The 19,258-nt window shown below is 40.6% G+C and overlaps 2 protein-coding genes and 1 long non-coding RNA gene across 13 annotated transcripts in view; 2 read left to right on the top strand and 1 right to left on the bottom strand.

The window, feature by feature from the left end:
- The first annotated feature begins 6,037 nt into the window (after positions 1-6,037).
- Positions 6,038-8,930, top strand: LOC133165910 (uncharacterized). The gene is made up of 2 exons (XM_061295813.1): positions 6,038-6,318; positions 6,840-8,930. The coding sequence occupies exons 1-2, from the start codon at positions 6,190-6,192 to the stop codon at positions 8,601-8,603; spliced, it is 1,893 nt and encodes a 630-aa protein (XP_061151797.1). The 5' UTR covers positions 6,038-6,189; the 3' UTR covers positions 8,604-8,930.
- On the bottom strand, positions 8,867-11,517 carry LOC133165911 (uncharacterized). The gene is made up of 3 exons (XR_009717677.1): positions 11,209-11,517; positions 9,766-10,639; positions 8,867-9,658 (listed from the first exon to the last, which is right to left on the bottom strand). It is a non-coding gene; the product is annotated as an uncharacterized LOC133165911 (long non-coding RNA).
- A 710-nt stretch (positions 11,518-12,227) lies between these two features.
- st3gal3b (ST3 beta-galactoside alpha-2,3-sialyltransferase 3b) overlaps positions 12,228-19,258 on the top strand; it is a 29,186-nt gene continuing 22,155 nt past the window's right edge. The window contains exons 1-4 of one of the 11 annotated variants that reach the window (XM_061294753.1): positions 12,231-12,518; positions 12,633-12,680; positions 16,029-16,176; positions 18,795-18,857. In XM_061294753.1, coding sequence (XP_061150737.1) covers positions 16,068-16,176; positions 18,795-18,857 — 172 coding nt within the window. In that variant the 5' untranslated portion in view covers positions 12,231-12,518; positions 12,633-12,680; positions 16,029-16,067. Of the gene's footprint in view, positions 12,681-16,028; positions 16,177-18,794; positions 18,858-19,258 lie in introns of those variants that run through there. The other 10 variants (XM_061294752.1, XM_061294754.1, XM_061294751.1 and 7 more) reach the window with 10 other exon arrangements.

Below are 19,258 nucleotides of genomic sequence, written 5' to 3'. Positions count from 1 at the left end.
CATGTTTGTGTGTCAGTGATTTTGATGAAATAGAATTAAGCATGTTGCAGTTTTTCACGGTTTTTATGTCCAAATAGACATACTGTGCCCCCCCCCCCCCAAACAATTAAGTACAAATTCTGTTCTTTGTGCCCCCACTTGTCTAACCCATATTCAGATAAATATTGATTGCATTCGTGAACTAGGAATTAAGCAGCAAAATCCATCTATTTGTATCCATCTCAGGAGGCGGCCATTTTGTCACTTTCTGTCATCTGAAAATGACTTAACAATGCCCGAGGGCTCAACTTGTAAACTTCATATGCCCAAACGTCAAAAACAGGTAAGCTGTGATCGGTGTTTGGAATTTAGGAGGAACCCCAAGCACCTGCATTCGACCCAAAGAAAGTTACTTGCATAAGGATTACAGACTATCTCTGAAGTCAACACCTTATGGGTAGATTCACTGGCTTCATCAAGTTTTTCAAACCTTCCCACATGAACAGTATTCGTTATGAGTGACATTAAAAAAAGGGTCTTGCTTCAACGCCTCCCCCGCAAATATTCCTGAGATTTTTTTTTTTTGTATCTAATGCTGTTCTGTAGCCTGCACAGTTTATACACTGCACACAATAGCAGCATACCATAACCATTATCTACAATCAGCACACAGCCTGACTGATAAATTCCTCTTAACAGCATCAGGGCGAAACTGCACGATATTAAAAAGAATGACAACGGTTCACTTGGCTGCTGATGTCAAGTGATACTAGTTTTAGCGTGAAGGTATTAGCCATTGCCTAGCTGTTGTGGCATTTGTGTAATTAGAGACTAGGTGTGCTTATGTGTGCTGTGACACATGTTTTACAATAGAAGCCATCACGGTAGTTTGATTAAAAAAAAATCTCCCTTCTTTTGCCTATATCCTTGTTTGTCAGGATAGATGTGTTTGGTTAGGGTTGTGGCTAAAATAATTACAATAGCAAGGGAAATAAAATGTAAGATGTTTAGCATTGCCAGGATTCCTACATAAACTAGTCCTTAAATGTGCCTTCTTGAATTTTAACTTTATTCTAACTATGTATTAAAGAAGTGACAGAAACATGATGGCAATATTTCAAAGTTAATCTGGGAAATGGGTACAGCGCAATGTTTATTGTGAAACTTTTTGCATTTTTCTGCATTTTGTTTAAGTAAGAGGAAGTCAAAATGACGAGCCTGTTTTGCAATGAATATGTGAGGCAAGAGAGATTCATATGCTCTCAAAATCCAAATTATGTGTCTAATTCGATTAATGATAGAAAATAATTAAATGCAAGAGAAGTGTAAGAGGTATGCAACTGTGACAGGTCAGGAAGCAGATTTGAAGCACGCTCAAGGACTTTGATTCCTGTTGGCTCCAAAAGAAATCCTGTTTTTGTTTGGGGACTTGATCTGTAACCCTGGCGATACTGTCTTGGCAGGCACATTATTGAGAGCAAACAATCTCACATTAACCTTTTGCACATCAATGCTAGCTGAGTAATCTGTCTTGTTTTTCATTTTAGTGTTTATGTTAAATCAATGTTGTGACTTGCTTGGCGTTCCATGTCCAAATAAGAAAAGTGGGTGACCCATGTGTCGAGGTCACCGTTCTTTAGCAACACAAGTCCAGTAATAGATAATGAGGTAACTTGTACTATTGATATACAAAAGTCAACAACACAAGATGACATGTGGAAGTTAGCGGAACATCAAATCTATATTTTAAATGTGTAAGCAATTTAATTTTACTATTTTTTTTCTTTGCAGAATATGCCAACCTACGGGAAAATTCACCCTGATTTGTGTCTTTTATTTTGAAATCATTCTAAGCTCCAAGTAAATAAAATAGTGCAAGGCTAAGCCTGTTGATCTTTTTGCAGAAATAGCTGACATTTACTCAATAGTTCACATTCCTAATCTCTTGGAGCTAGCCAGGGAGAATTCCATGACCCACAAAGCACAGCAGCAACGAGCTGAAGGTCAAACATTTGATTTGTCGTCATCATCATTGCTATAAACCATTAGTTTCTTCTAAATGTGGTTTGATTGTTCAAGTTTTTGCTTCAGGGTTTAACTTTTTTCCAGTCACGCAAGAACAGAACCTTGTTTTGTGTTGTTGTTCCCAAGACCGATTACATTCTTGCCGACGCAAGATAGCTAAGATGATTATGGGCTAGATCCATCATGTGGTGAAGCGGACCAAAGCCTCTGGGGGACCCTTCGGCTTCTGTCGCTGCTGTCTGCTGCTTAATGAGGTGACAACAACAGGAAGTCGCGTTATCTGAGCACTGCTATTATACGTATACGCAATGTCCCTTGCAGTGTGAGGAGGTTTTGTCACAAACATTTTGACAATCCACAACACTATTAAGAATTCCAGGAAAATTTTCCAAGGATTAGCTCCCCATGCCAATTAAACATGAATGCCATGTCCTCCTGGATGGAATGGGAAACTTTGAATCTTTAATGTCTCACCCTAAATACCAGAAGCAATCACTTTTGTAAGGCCACTAAAGAGAATAGAGAAACCCGGATAATAGTAAAGGAGTAACTGGTGTCAAGGAAGTATTGTTGAAGTGATACATCACAACAAAGATAACTTTCTATTTTCATTTTCCCTGTCAAAACTATTTTTAAAATAGAATGTTAATGCTGAAAATACTAATGGTCTCTTTTGTTTATATCACAGTGGAACCTGGCATTTGAAAAGGGGTGTGTAGACTTTTTATACACACACCATACTTTTTTTTTTTTTTTTTAAAGATTAGGTGGAGAATCTTTGCCACTAGAATCTTGTGCTTCTTTATAGAAACTCAATATTGTAAAAAGTGAAATGTACAAAGCTGCTTGTGGGTATATAAAATTCCTGTGTTGAAAACATGTACTATTGTGTGTTTAATGAATATGCTTTGTTAAGCAAAACAATGGAGCACTTTCAAATCAGATATTAAGCGCAAAGTAACATGAGCCGTGTAACTTGAGCGTCTTGCCGGTGCAGTCAGACGGCGGCAGACACAAAAGACAACCATATACCAAGGGGGAGCCGCACTTGTGTTGTCCATGAATGGCCTGAAGGATTGTGCTAGTTTATATGTGTGCATTCAGTGGGCGTAGGTGTTGTACCAACATCCTCGTTTCAATGTTGTCATGTGAATCAAGTCCTGTTCGACAAGTCAGACCAAACAAAGTGCCACCATGTCCGCTGAGGGTGTTTAGACATAATAACCCGTTGCGTTCACACACTTGGGATGACGAGATCTTGATCGCTCCCTTACTCATGGCTTGTCAATTGCTGCCTGTGAATTTTATTTTTTTTAAACATGAACGTGTCACTAGTGTATAGGCCATAAAGCCTGTCTAAAGTATATTCAGAGAGCAGTTCAAAATTTCAATTTTACGGATTTTGTGGGCATAGCTAAAATGGCGCCAATGCTATTAGAACACCGATCAGAGTCAACTAAAAGCCTCGCATTGTATTGATCTTTACAGACAAGTAAAGCATCTTGACTTCGGATGTCCGTTGAGCGAAGACAATAGAATAAAACAAACATCGCTTTCCGTGTCTCGAACGGTTCCTCGTTTGGCACGGCGTCGAGCTTTGTACTTCTCAGACATGTTTGGTGGAGGGACAATTCGCTCCTGCGCAGAAGAGCGATGAATTGTGAACAATGCAAATGCTGCACGGCATGAAAGCATTAACGCATACTCACTCTGAGCTGAAGAGAGAGATGGAAGAGCTTTATTTGGACAAAGGTAGTGCTTTGGCTTCACATTGCGGTATCGCGGTGCCAAGTCAAAATTTCCTCCAGACACAAGTAGTGCTTCGCTGCCATCTCGCGATATCTTGTTGACGAGAAACAATGTTGAAGAGAGTTGAGTAGTTTCGTTTAGACAAAACCAGTGCTTTGCTGCCAACTTGCTACATCTATTGCTGATTAGAAACATTTTTTTACACAATGTTGTCATCTTGGGAGAAGTAACAAGTTTATTTTGACACAGTAAAAAAATACAGACATCACTTTTCATTCACTTTGCATGTGCTGTTTCTTCCACCGGCTTGAGTTGATGCCCCAAAGGGAGAACAGTAGCAGAGCAGATTGTGTATCCTGCTTGATTGAATATTTATAGATCAGCTTGCTACCCTGCCACACACACTGCATGGCAAAAGTGCGAGGCTGCCTGCCGCTCCCCAATGCGCTCGTGTAACTCGGTCCTCTGCCTGGAAACTTTGAACGTAGCTTGCAAGGGCTGATGAATGATGACATTGATTTGACTGAAATTGAGGGAAACCGAGTTAGCTGTGTAATTCAAGGAGGTGTGAGGAATAGCAGAATGGATTTGCGTCTGTGTAGGAATCTGCGGAACAATACTGTAGAAGACCCAGCGGACAAAAGTGTCACGTGTTTATTTGGCATCATGGTGTGAGATGTTTGACAGTGCGGTGCTTGTGCTTTCCTGTTAATATCAGTCGCGGGCGTTCAGGGTCATTGAGGCCTTCTCTGTCGGCCTAAACATGAACAGAAAAATTGACCTACATTCAATGGCAATTAGATTTTTTTTTTTTCACGATCTTATGATTTTTTTTCCAATCAAATTTCACCTCTGGCTTATTACATGTTAATGAAATCTGCTCATAGCCTTCAGAATCAGCAGAATCAGTAGTGCTGGCAGATATAGCATATCCTATAATAGCAAATTGGTGGCCTTTGATGATGTCATAATTTCTCCTTCCTCTGATTGGTTGGTCAGAGAAAAACTTGTGGCAGCTAATTTAACTATGTATGATACATTTATTTACATTTTGATGTCTCTGTCATGTTACTGGCTAAATAATGGAACCGTTTCAGACAAAGAAAAGTCAAAACTAACTAAAAAGTAACTATAATGAAAAATCAAAACCTAGCTGACATTAAACAACAAACAAGCTAACAAGATGATACAAAACAATAAACAGTATCTGTTTGAATTTGTTTGCACAGAAGTTATGCTGCAAGAGTTTATTCCTGTTCTGAAAATGATCATCAATTATTCTCCACCACCTAAAACATTCCCCCAAAATATTTCTGCCTTTTAAGCCATATGGCACATGGAAGCCACCACGCCTTGCGACATCCGGACACATTGAACGCCAATGTACACATCTTGTCACGGCCTGCTTCTGCCGTTGCTGCACATGCTACTCACCTTGACGACAATAACAGACCACAGAGGCTGCACATGAACAGCAGAGCTTCAGGTCCTCATTGTAGCTGTACACCGCCCACTTCTGGGAAAATATTCAAAGAGGCAGCTGACTCAAGCATTTGAATCCTCCTCTCACATGATGCTGCAAACAATCAGCTAATATTATACGCGGCCAAATCCTGACCAAAAAGTAGATCTGTATATTGATGTTCTTATCTTTCTTAGTGTCTTATCCAAGAGTGAGGTGGGCAAGTAACCCATGGATGGATGGATGGATGGATGGATGGATGGATGGATGGATGGATGGATGGATGGATGGATGGATGGATGGATGGATGGATGGATGGATGGATGGATGGATGGATGGATGGATATATATATATATATATATATACAGGCACATTGCATAGACAGATAGATGGATGGACAGGTAAAAATATTTTAGGGATTATATAGAGAAATGGATCATCTATTGCTGGACTAAGATTTATAGACGAAGAGACATGAAGGATGTGATAGTACGGAAGAGGATTAGGGCCAGTGAAGAAAAAAAAAACGAGGGGTGACAGGATTCTGACTTTTTTCTCAGAATTCTGACTTTAAAGTCAGAATTCCGACTTTAAAGTCAGAATTCTGAGAATAAAGTCAGAATTCTGACTTTAAAGTCAGAAATTGGGAATTCTGACTTTAAAGTCAGAATTCCGACTTTAAAGTCAGAATTCTGAGAATAAAGTCAGAATTCTGACTTTAAAGTCAGAAATTGCGAATTCTGACTTTAAAGTCAGAATTCTGACTTTATTCTCAGAATTCTGACTTTATTCTCAGAATTCTGACTTTAAAGTCGGAATTCTGACTTTAAAGTCAGAATTCTGAGAATAAAGTCAGAATTCTGACTTTAAAGTCAGAATTCCGACTTTAAAGTCAGAATTCTGAGAATAAAGTCAGAATTCTGAGAATAAAGTCAGAATTCTGAGAATAAAGTCAGAATTCTGACTTTATGGCATGGGGTGGCGGAGGGAAAGTCAGTGTGGTGTGGTTTTGACCAGAGAGGACATTATGTCGTCAACGAGTGAGTTTTTGCGTGCCAGAGGATTGCCGGAGGACATCATTTCACACTTGGAGGAGCAGGGGGTGAGTAAATAAAGCATTGTGTCCCTTTTGGTGACTGTTGCGTATATAACTGGCTCCGTGTAGCATGTAGCTCCGTTGCTAATTGATAGCTCTTGACGGGACGCGCCGCATTTACACGTAAAGAAGCATTATGCGTATTTTTGTTCATTCAGTACTCAGTTTCATTAAACCGATGACGTAATGCACGATTATAAATATATTTACACGTCACGGCAACGTCACAAAGCGTCGATAAAACCCCTTATGCCTTGCTGACTCTCCATACCACAATCCAACGCTAGATCATTTTAAGTATTTACACACTCACATTAAGTCAACTGATGATTGAAATAGTGTATAAAATGAAATAAAAAACACATAGACTTCAGGTATAAATGTGGCTTAATAAATTCTTAAAGATTAAACAGTTGCAACATGTTTGTCGAGTGTGGATTTGATTTACAATAAGTATTATATTTGTGCTTCATTCTTTCAAATTAAGTGATTGTGTGTGACAGATTTCTTTTTCTGTCATCGTGCAGATTGACAGTGATGTCATCGCACTGATGGACGATGCCGCTCTTGCCAATTACATCCCTCGCTATGGAGACCGCATTGCACTCTTTAATTTTTGCAAGACGAAACAGCCTACATCCAAAAGAAAAAACGGACTTTTAGAAAAACTACGTGAAAAAATGAAACTCAGGAAAGACAGTGACAAAGAGGACACCACCTCAAAGACACAACCACAAGAGACAAAGAAGCAGAAAACAACAAGAAATATTGCGATCGGATGGATACACAGTGATGGAAAGATGACCAAACAGGTGAGGGAGAAGCAGGGAGGGGGTACCAGAAAACTTCATATGTCCACAGAAGCTGGGTTGAAAGACATTCTCAAGGAAGGAAAAAAACTATTTTTCCCAGATGGAATTTCTTCCAAAGGATCACAATTGGACTTTGAGTTTGAGGTTTGGGATTTCAAACAAAACTGCCTCACTGATGACACCTGCCATTCCATCGGCTATATGTACGAGGCTGCAAAGCTAACATTGTTGCGTTTTTACATTGCAACAAGACCAAAAGAGAACCAAGATGATATCCACACACACGAGGAAGTTACGTCAGACAATGGCAGTGAATACAATGCCGCAGAAAGTGACGAGGTCTCTGTTTATTCAAATGAAGTCTACCAGCTATTCAACATTTCTGTTGATTCAGAAATTACCTTTGGTCCCACATATGACACACAGGAAGATACAGAAGTCACAATGATCTACAATGGTCCCGCTATGCCCCTCAATCCATCTGATCCACAAGATGTGTTGACTATAACTGTCCACTCCACTGACACATTGAATGATATGATAAGAGCATTCTGCAAAGAAGAAATACTGAACAAACCACTCAGTGTGAAACGCATACTCCCAGGTGATAGAGAAGAAGCAGGTGTTGGGTCTGGAGTACTGAGAGATGTTCTCACCTGTTTCTGGCAGGAATTCTATGACCGATGCACCCTTGGTACATCAATTAAGGTGCCATTTATCCGTCATGATTTTTCTGCAGAAAAGTGGAAAGCAGTTGGGAGAATACTTATAAAAGGTTACCAAGAGTGTTGCTATTTCCCAAACAAACTTGCGTTTCCTTTCCTCGAGCAAGTGCTTTTCAACTGTGTCTACAGTGATCCAAAGGCCCACTTTCTGCAGTTTGTGAGCAGCCAGGAGCGTGACGTTTTGATGGACGCAATGAAAAACTTTTCAGAAGTGGACCAAGATGATCTTGTGGAAGTTCTTGACAGCTATGGGTGTAGAAAGATTATCACACCTGAAACCTTCCCCACAATACTGCAGGAAATAGCGCACAAAGAGCTTGTCCAAAAGCCCATGTTTGTTATTGACTGCTGGAGGGAGGTTACTTTTCACCATGACTTCATAAGTCCTGACGCACTTAACAAGTTGTGCTCTGACTTGCAACCTACTTGCAAAAAGGTCTGCCAACTGCTGAAATTTCCAAATGATTTAACCTCAAAGCAGAAGGAAGTGGTAAATCATCTGAAAAGGTTCATCAGAGAGTTGGATGAACTCAAGCTTCAGAAATTTCTCCGGTTTTGCACTGGATCTGATCTTATTGTCACCGACACCATCCTTGTGGAGTTTCAACAAATGACAGAGTTTAGTAGAAGACCAGTGGGGCACACGTGTGGAAAGGTTTTGTACATTGCTGACAGCTATGAAAATTTCCCAGACTTCCGATCAGAATTCAATGCCGTTCTCGAAAGCAATATCTGGGTCATGGATATTGTTTAATTCTGTCAATAACCATAACTCCGTTAATTATCCGTTGTAAGTTGCATCAACACAACATATTTTGTTCACTGTTCGTATTGGTCAAATAGAAACAAACTTTGTATTCGTTCCTTCACTGTTTTTAGAGTTTTATAGAAACAGCTTGCATTTGGCATTGTGTTCCAGTTATATAAAAGTTCTAGGGCTTTCTTAAAATGACCCAAGATGTTATGCATAACCATTGGATGGTTGTTTTCAGCAGCTACATAGTATTAAGTGAATGCTTCTGTAATGAAGAGTGGTAATATTTTATTGCATTCAATAAACTCACTCTTCATCCACTATGTATTTCCAGACTGCACCTGAATGTTGGTATATAAAAATAAAGTATTATGTTGTACAGATGCCTTCTATGAAAAGACACAATTTTTAATATACAAGTAATACATTAATACTTAATACATATTTAAGCAGTCAAGTTCAGGACATTTCAAGCAAAATGTAAGATCTTGGTTTTTGTTAGTCACAAATGGAAAAGAATAACCATAGATCCGGTAAGCATAGTTAAAGAAAATTCAATTTTGCAATGAATTATTCTGTTTAATTTGGGTCATTAAGGAATATTTAAAGGTCAAGAAGGCATTGTAGGACTAAAAAAAACATAGTAACTGAGTATACAGACTACTTATTAAAAAAAAACTGAAAAATTATTTTCTGAGGGGTTTATATGTATTACATCAATACGCTTGTCAAACAATCTTCAGTAATTCCTCTCTCAACATAAGATACAAGTCACTTGCATGCAATGGATCTGTTGGAGCGTGCCATTCATTTTCCTCCATTAGCAGACAACACAGTTCAAATACAGTTTCATCGCAAGGAAACTGGCATTTTGGAGTGCACTCTTCCATACACGCAGTGATATCTTGCATTCCAGTGGGTTTCAGTCGATCCTCGGCACTGTGCATGGCAGGGAATGAATACATGACGACTGGCCGGCCTGAAGCTGTATCACCGTTCGACCTTGGTCTTATTTTGTGTGAGTTCCATGTGTTCACAACTTCATCCAGCTCATCCTGCACAAGAGCAGCATAGTTAAGTATTTAAGTACATTGTTATTTTTTATTATTCAATTTATTCATTTCAACTTCAAAAACATGATGGGAGAGATAAAATATTTTACCTGCACAAGATTAAGAAAGCAGAACTGGATAAGATTTTTATCCAGAAAATCTCCTGTGTAGTGACCATCCTCCTGAAGAGTTTGAAATAAATTAATCCAGAACTGTGCGCTCTGTTTGCAAAGGATGGACCACCACCCTTCAATGCGCTGATTGGCAGTACTTCTCCCGTAAAGAAAACTTTTCTCCCCAGCAAAATTGTCAGTGGTTTTGTCGCAAAAACACTTGCATCTGTTCAACACAACCATTTTCTGTGTCCCTGTCTGCACGGATCCTCTCTGGACATCCACCAATGCGCGAAACTGTTTTGATAAAATAACTTGCAATCACCTTGGGATCATTGTTTGTGGTATAGGCCTCTGCCCATAACACATACCGGCTAAACCCATCAATACAACCATGGATGCAAATCCCATAGGGTTTTAATTTATCATAGCCATCCATGTGCCAAAGAGCATTTGGGCCTCTGCAGCTGTACTGGCGTCTTCTAAGGCGTCGTGCTCTTGTTAATTCCACGCCGACTGGGTCAACCAATTTTATAATTTGTCTTATTGCATCTTGTGAGACAACAAATCCTTTTTGTATCGCACGTAGATGAAGCCAGCGATAACCTTGCATCTGGCCACAAGTCAGGATTTCATGCTGGACAAAAGCCAACACATCTCCCAGGTCCGACTGATTCTTTCTTCGGAACAGACCAAGTCTTTTACAAGTTTTCTTCAGAGTCCGAATACTTATAATAGTCTGAGCATTATGTGCTAAAACTGCAAGTATTTCCTTGTTGCTGAATGCAAGTCTAAAGCATAGCTTGATTAAGTCATCCAAATCCAGCTTTTCAGGCACTGGTCGAGTTGCACCCTCCATCAGTCACTTTATCTGCACAACAAAGTAAAAACAATTACAATTTGTCAAACACAACAGTGGGCATTTTGAAAACATGACTTTATGACAGTATGCTTATTGTATAAAGTTGTTTTTAATACTAATACTCCTGGTACGATGTCAGGTGTAACATCACTAAACAAGTCTCATCCAGTAAATAAAGACGTGCATGATTATCCTTCAAATGATGTAACCTTGAATTGTGGCGCGTAGAATCACCACTCTTAAACAACAGTGTGATCAGTGTATTGAGTTAAATGTAAGGTGCAATGATATTGCAGCCGGTCACAATCAGCAAGGCATAGTTTATGCCGCGAGTCGCGGTGTTTTACCGACGCTTTGTGACGTTGCCGTGACGTGTAAATATATTTATAATCGTGCATTACGTCATCGGTTTAATGAAACTGAGTACTGAATGAACAAAAATACGCATAATGCTTCTTTACGTGTAAATGCGGCGCGTCCCGTCAAGAGCTATCAATTAGCAACGGAGCTACATGCTACACGGAGCCAGTTATATACGCAACAGTCACCAAAATGAACACAATGCTTTATTTACTCACCCCCGCTCCTCCAAGTGTGAAATGATGTCCTCCGGCAATCCTCTGGCACGCAAAAACTCACTCGTTGACGACATAATGTCCTCTCTGGTCAAAACCACACCACACTGACTTTCCCTCCGCCACCCCATGCCATAAAGTCAGAATTCTGACTTTATTCTCAGAATTCTGACTTTATTCTCAGAATTCTGACTTTATTCTCAGAATTCTGACTTTAAAGTCGGAATTCTGACTTTAAAGTCAGAATTCTGACTTTATTCTCAGAATTCTGACTTTATTCTCAGAATTCTGACTTTAAAGTCAGAATTCCGACTTTAAAGTCAGAATTCTGAGAATAAAGTCAGAATTCTGACTTTAAAGTCAGAATTCGCAATTTCTGACTTTAAAGTCAGAATTCTGACTTTATTCTCAGAATTCTGACTTTAAAGTCGGAATTCTGACTTTAAAGTCAGAATTCCCAATTTCTGACTTTAAAGTCAGAATTCTGACTTTATTCTCAGAATTCTGACTTTAAAGTCGGAATTCTGACTTTAAAGTCAGAATTCTGAGAATAAAGTCAGAATTCTGAGAATAAAGTCAGAATTCTGACTTTAAAGTCAGAATTCTGAGAAAAAAGTCAGAATCCTGTCACCCCTCGTTTTTTTTTTCTTCACTGGCCCTAATCCTCTTCCGTATGATAGGGAGAGGGAGCGAGAAAGATTTTATTAGTCCACCAAAGGAAGCACGCAAGAGCAATGATCACACTGGTGAAGACAAAAACAGTTTTTTTTATTTTTTGTTCGTAAAGTATATTTACAAACGTAAACAAACCAATTACACTTTAATTTATCAATTGAATGTCACTCACTTTGACATTATGGTCTCACCTGTAGTGTTCCAGACCAATAAAATAATCATCAAACAAACTCTCCATTATTGATTATACCCCCCCCCCCCCCCTCCCCCCGACCAACACGAGATGTAACATTATCACGGGACGGGACGCCGGTTTACAAGAGCCAACGCGACCTCAATGCGAGCATCAAGAGGGGCTGCTGACTCGCTGAGGGTCGCACCATGTGAGCCTCCCCCTCCTCGTATGAAGACGCGCATTCATTGGCGGAGGAGGAGGAGAACGAAAGGGGTTGGGAGAAGAAATAGGAGGAGGAGAAGAGGAGGAGGAGGTAACCCCTAATTTACCGTCCGAGACGCCTCATGTGACCAACTGTGACAGTAGTTTTACCGCTACCCGGGGTGGAGGATCTGCTTCTTCCCCCCAGCGCTCCTCCACCATTTGACGTCTTGTTGCATGCATGCTAGAACGGAGGAAGCAGGTACTCTTTCTCTTCTTGTGCGTCCGGTGCCCTCGGGTTACTTTTCTCGGGTTTCAGCGTCATGGGCTGGAGGGGAGCAAGAACACGCTCCTCTTATCATCCCATCCATTCCAGCAATTAGGATTGGGGTTGAAGCAAGAGACTGTGAGGACAGGAGATAAGGTAAAGCCCCCCACCCCTCTCTTATTTTCCCTTCTTTTTATTTTGCCCATGGGCAACCGTGCCTTCTTTCTACGCGACACTAATGGGGAAATTCTGGTCTTATGGGGAGGGTGTGTGTGGGGGTCTTTCCAATGTGCACAATACTGCGCGTAATTAGATTCCTTACGTAATTTCGCTTCTTGCTGTACACATTTGAATCATAGAACCGAACAATCCGGCGGCCACATTTAGCCGACCAGTGCCTTGTTGTTACGCAGGCCTGGTGACTGACTAGACTGAGGCTAAACGAGGGGGGCTCTGTTAGCATAGACAAGCTAACGTTTGAACATTTTCCCTCGTTGAGAAGCTCCCTGACATCCATGAATAAAGCAACACTCGCGTCCATCACTTGGCCGTTTTTGTTGCATGGTAGGAGTATGAAAAACGCAAATGTAGTATTTTACGATCGCCGTCGTATGTACGCAGCAACTCCAGCGAGGCTGACGTGTATGGCTGGGACATTCAAGTTCCGTTATGTTTGTTTAGCTCGCAGCTGGAGCGTTTCTTAAAGTTTGAGAAGTTTTATTGGATATTTTTTTATTGACAGAGATGAGTAGAGGATCAGGTGGGAAACACGCGCACGCACGCACACACACACACACACACACACACACACACACACACACACACACGCGCACACTAATGATTACTTTACAGGAGCCTCCCAAAAATGTCATGTTTATTGCATCGACCAAGCGAGCGAGCCATTTTCAACACTAGACTGGCCAAAATGCAAATTTTAGATTAAACTGTAAATTTTGACATCTTGGGTTGTCTTTCCCTTTTTAAAATAACGTTTGTATTTGACTTCTAATCTACAACTAGTCAGCAGTTGAAGCCCTCTGTTCGAGATTATATGGAAATCTCCTCCCAAGATAACACTAACTAACCAACGACTTTCGCCATGCTAGCCCCGTGGTGACCATCTGCACGTGCACCCGACTGGGTGCCCAGGACGCTGCTCACACGTTTGCCTGCTTTGTGATGTTTTTCACCGATTCACAACCACGGTCCATTGGGCGCCGTTGAACTGGACTGCCCCTACACCTGTCTATGGACCCCGTGGAGGCTATTTAGTGTCTTGTATTGAGGGGTGCTGGTTGGCCACAGTTACTTTTTTTCCTTTGTCTTTTAGCTTTGTTTTGCTTTGATGGCTTTTATCTTGAGCACTTTCTGGCTTTCTTTGTGGCGCCGTTGTGTGGCAGCCTTATGAGAGCCTGTTGAGTTGCGCTCATGCCATTTGTGCGTCTTTGTATACCCACTCTGTGGTATGAATACTGCTGGGGCCTGAATTTCCCCACCCCTGGGGATCAATAAATATTCAATCAATCAATCAATCAATCAATCAATCAATCAATCAACATGGTCAAGACTGTTTTCAGCGATATAGTCCATATCTTATTTATTTATTTTTCTTTCCAGAATATTATTGTATAAACTGCTTTTCATTTCTAAAATTATCTTCCTCCGATAAATCAGGTTTCTGTACTTCGAAAAAAACGAATTAGCAACCATGTTGAGAAGGTTGATGTATAAAAGGGGTAGGAAAACAACAAGCAATAGCTTCTTCCTTCTCCTTTTTTGAACATGTTGATTTATGTGCCATGAAATTATGTAGAAAATGTGAAAGAAAAAAAAGGATTTTGTGTTTGGTCGATCTTATGTTTAAAAATAAATCTCACTTCACTGATATCCGTCTTTTAGTATCTTTTATTTATCAATTTTATTGGTCGGTATAACAGTTAGACCAGGGGTCACCAACCTTTTTGAAGTTGGGAGCTACTTCAAGGGCACCGAATAATGCAAAGGGCGACCACTTTGATAATGCACTTCTGAAATGACAAAATTACACAGTGTACCTTTAATTTTATATTTTTATTAATGATATTCTATGTGAAGACACTGAACATTAATGTTAGTGGGAAGCCTGGCATTGCATGCTCTTCACCAGTGTACTGTAAACTATTTTTAGAACTGGCCTATGGCCGACTGATGTGGTCGCTGCGGGCAACTGATGTGGTCGCCGCGGGCGACCTGGTGCCCGCGGGCACCGGGTTGGTGACCCCGGAGTTAGACTGAGAAGGAAGACAACTTAATGGGGCAGGCTAGGCTAAAATTTATTACCGTAATTTTCGGACTATAAATTGCGTTTTCTTTTCATAGTTTGGGTGGGGGGGAGACTTATAATAAGGACTGACTTATGCATTTTTTTCCCAAACATTTTCAAGAAAAAAAAAAAGAAATGAAACCGCGATAAACGAACTGCGATGTAGCAAGGGATCACTGTAATTTGAATTTCAAGTGACGTCAGCAGCGCGGTGCGGCGTGGCGCAGTGGTTGTTTACAAAAAGGACAAAGATTGATCACGGGATGACGAAGATAATGAAGGCCCCACGTACATTAGCGGCTTTGTTTCTAAGTGACACGGAGGACAAAGAGTTTGAAGGATTTAAGGATTTGGAATGACACAGAAGGTTTGAAAAACTATTATGGCTTTTACGCACGCCCGGTCCTGCTCTACGGAGCTCTCTTTCACCTCCGTGGATAGAAGTCGGGGGCCGGCGCTCGGCCGGGTGGCTGTCCGAGGACGGTGGATGGGGCTCGGTCATGGCTTTTACGCACGCCCGGTCCTAGTCTATGGATCTCTCTTCCACCTTCGTGGCTGGAAGTCCACGCCGCCACATGCCTGGCAGTTTGTTTGGTTAAATAAAGAGCCGTTTACCAAACCCACGTCTTTCCTTGTACTTTGTTAACGCTACAATATAGTTATATACTAGATCTGTGGAATAACGACGAGGCTGACGTCAGGGCGCACGCGCGGCGTTGTTGACAAAGGACGAGGAATTTGATCGATGGATTTAATGAATTGGAGTGACACAGATGGTTTTATAAATGTGTTATTCATGTAATAGTTTTTTTTAATAACTCTGTTACGTCAGGCCCGTTCGCAGCTTCGTTTGTGTTTATTTCACGTTAGCATACCTATTGTTTAGCCTGTTGTTGCTCGTTCATATCTGTTCTTGGTGTTGGATTTTGTTGAATGAATTTCCACCCAAAAATGCGATTTATGCTCCGGAGCGATTTATATATATATTTTTTCACGATATTGTGCATTTTATGGCTAATGCAACCTTTATTCCGGAGCGACTTTTAGTTCGAAAATTACGGTATATTTAATTCATACTGCGCCAGTTGATGTGAGTGCTCGTGAAGGCAATATGACAGCTCTTATTTATTCCAAAATGCGAATCCTGTTTTATTTGGAGGATGTGGGTAACTGTTTTTTTTTTTTTTGCTGTCGTTATGCAGGTGATGACCTGGATAGTGCCATGTGAATGACTGAAGACCATGAAGCCTACACACAAGCTGCTGTTCGTCCTGTGCCCCATGCTGGTACTAGGCTTTATTTACTACTCATCGGGAAAGTTACATCTGAACGTATGGGGCCAGAAGCCACGTAAGTCGGAAGCCTCGTCTTACTTTATTGCCACTAAATCTTTGAAACATTTTCCCTCTGTTTTTACTTTTTTACATTTCTATTTTCCTCTTTGTGCTGATTGCTCATCATCATCTGTTCGTTCCAGTCTGCTTTCATATTTTATTACATAATCAGCCCACTGTTTTTGTGTGTTTTGGTGTGTTATTTCCCCAGTGCAGTGGATGTTGCAAAGAATATTTGAGACAAGTTCCTTGTGCATGTTTTGTTGGCTTGTCTCTTGTTGGAATGTTACAAACACAAAATCCACCCGATTGATGCATGAGGGCCTCGTGTTTGATATCATTGTGTAATTTGAGGAAGCTAAAGATTTGCATAGGTAAACAGCCTAATACTGTGTGGTTGAGCGGCACACGAGCAACAATTGCTTTTGTGTTCTGCCATTCATGACTGAATTTGCTGCTGTTTTTAAAAAGCGGCTTCAAACAATACCGTCGCCATTACAGAAACCTCCGCTTTATGGAGTTTTTCTACAGGTCTGTGTTTTACTCACCTGTATGCTGTTGTCGTGTCAATGAAATTGTTGTTTTGAAAAGAGATTTTTTTTACTCATAAAGCCTCGTCAAGTCTCCGGTCTCAGGTTTATCTGTGTAGGAGCTTTTCTGAAACTGCTGATATTCACCAGCAGAGGGCGAAACAAGATTTCTCTTGAACTGCCTAATATTTTTTTGGTGACCGCAATATATTTTCCTCTTCCTCTCTGGTCTATTCTGCTCTTTGTCTTCTTATTGGCTTTGAATATTTTTCCACAGAGCAGTATTTTCTTTTTGGGGGGGGCGGCTTGCTGAACTCTTTTGGATTCGTTTTCGGATTAATGAGGCATGTTTGCCGGCTTAACTGCTTTACTTGACACCACTGTGCCCAGTTTGAGGTAGAAACATAAGCGAAGACAAATGCAGGTGGATTTTTGTTTAGAATGAGAAAGACGATTCGCGCCTCTGCGGAAGCGATTCAGTGGTGCATTTTGCTGAACCAATTGCTATTGGTAATTTTCTGATTGTACATTTCTATTTATTAACAATAATTTCTTTAGCTTAATAGCATAATTTCACGAGTCTTTCTTGACCGTTTTTAACGAATTTGCCTTGATTCAACCTAGCGGACTTGATGATTGAGAATCTATGCAGACTTAAGTGTATGGCATTTGATTTATCATGATGATGACACTGGATTTTTGCTTTCTAGGCTGATAGAGAATTACTATGTCCTCGTTCATCGGAATGCTATCATGTACTCATATTATCTGGCTGGGGGCTATGGAAACCCATCTGATCTGTAATCCATACGGATGCGTTTGCAGTAATGTTGACCTTATAAACATAGTCGGCAACAATAAAGATGTACTCAACCAGCTGCTTTACGCAGATCTGCCAGATGGTCACCACATACAACTTGGGCCAAGTTGTATTTTCCTTGTCAAGCAACTGTATTTGAATTCACACAGACTGCTTGCCTTTTCAAATTCCCACAATGGAAATGTTTGTAATCGTATCAGCAGTTTACTTTTTACTTGGGCCTCAAGGTTATTCAAGGCTATCGCCTAATAGTATAAAAAAAATACTGTATTACATGAAACCAGAATTTTAAAATGCATGGACTGTAAATGGCATAATGTGACAGATTTTGAATATATACTTTAAAGTGGTGTCAAGTGGCTCACTCTCATTTAACATGAGTTTAAAGGTGTTTGGTCTGAACAGCCCCATCCCCGTTATGTGTGATCACTTGTCCAACCACAAATTCTCTCTCTCTGTCTGTCTTGCTTCCCACCACACTGTGCTCCAATGGGAATTTGAGTTGAGGTGCAAGAAGTCTACTATCAACTGTCAAAGCCATTATTTACATTATCACCTTTCAAACGTTGTGTGTTTTGAGTCGATCCCCATCTGGTGTTGTTAGTATGGGAAATATATCGTATACAACCGTGTGTGTGTGTATATTTATACTACTCACAAAAAAATTGTGATATTCGGCTTTTGGGTGAGGATGAAACAAAAATTGCACTATGACCTTTCCAGGTGAACTTGATTTGACCTTCTCTTTGAATTCACGTGTTCAGCATGTGATCAAGCAGGTGCTTGATCCATGAATGGACCAATCAAATTCAAAAGACCTCCATTTTTGCAACTCTTCCATTCTCTCTTTGTCTCTGTTGCAACCTGCTCATGACAGTGTGTGACAGCGGTGACTCAACCCCCCCCCCCCGAAAACATCCTGTGTGAAACCTCACAATGACAAAGTACTGTTGCTCAATTGTTCAGAGTTGTTCTGTGTCTTCTCTTTTGAGAAAAAGCAAGTTGTGCAAAAAGTACTGTAAAGTCTAATAGTTGCAATTGTGCTTTCTCCAGTTCCTTTGATGAATTCAGATTATTTTTCTTTGGTCATTTTTAGTGTTTGCAAGGTCCAGTACGCTTGATGCCTTTGCTTAGGAACCAGTTGTAATTTAGCCTTGACATGATACCATACTTAGATTCCTCCAAGATTTGTCCTCATTCTGTGTCTCCATGTGTAAGTACTTGTACGGGAATTGTTTCTCACATGGGTGATATTTCAGTATCTTAACCCCCTTTTGTTTTCAGAGCTTGTTGCTGAAGTGACAGCCGTAGTCCTCTCTAGGGGCAATGAAGTGAATGGAATTCCAGGTAGTGGGGCCCTGGCCCGCCTATTTCGACCGGGTGACTGTCAACCTGTGGGCTGCTCGGTGGCGGTTGTTGATTTTCACGGGATATAAATCACCGCTAACTGACCAACTAAAGCTTTGCCTTTCACGTTCATCTACCTTTCATTTCCTCACCCAAAGTGGTTGTGTTCATTTCATCTTCATGAGTTGCTCAACACAAAGCTGCAATAATATCCTAAGCACACCCAGTGTGCGTTTGGGATTTAATGCAGTTCCCATTTCATCTGACTTTGCTTAAATAATAGGGTGTTGACAATTCAGCCTTTTGGGAATAAATCTACTAATCCATCTTTCTCCTACCTGTGCGCTCGTTTGGTTCCCTTTGCTTTATTTCCACATTAAATGCCGCTGACAAAGATTGGC

The sequence above is a fragment of the Syngnathus typhle genome, linkage group LG13 (genome assembly GCF_033458585.1).
Source record: "Syngnathus typhle isolate RoL2023-S1 ecotype Sweden linkage group LG13, RoL_Styp_1.0, whole genome shotgun sequence".
In the NCBI taxonomy this organism is placed as follows: domain Eukaryota; kingdom Metazoa; phylum Chordata; class Actinopteri; order Syngnathiformes; family Syngnathidae; genus Syngnathus; species Syngnathus typhle.
The sequence above is the reverse complement of the archived record's forward strand: the minus strand, read 5'-3'. Positions and strand labels throughout refer to the sequence as shown.

Coding starts and splice junctions, on each gene's coding strand:
- LOC133165910 (XM_061295813.1), top strand. CDS start 6,190: ATGGGGTGGCGGAGGGAAAGTCAGTGTGGTGTGGTTTTGACCAGAGAG. Junction 6,319..6,839: donor CACACTTGGAGGAGCAGGGG/GTGAGTAAATAA, acceptor GTCATCGTGCAG/ATTGACAGTGATGTCATCGC.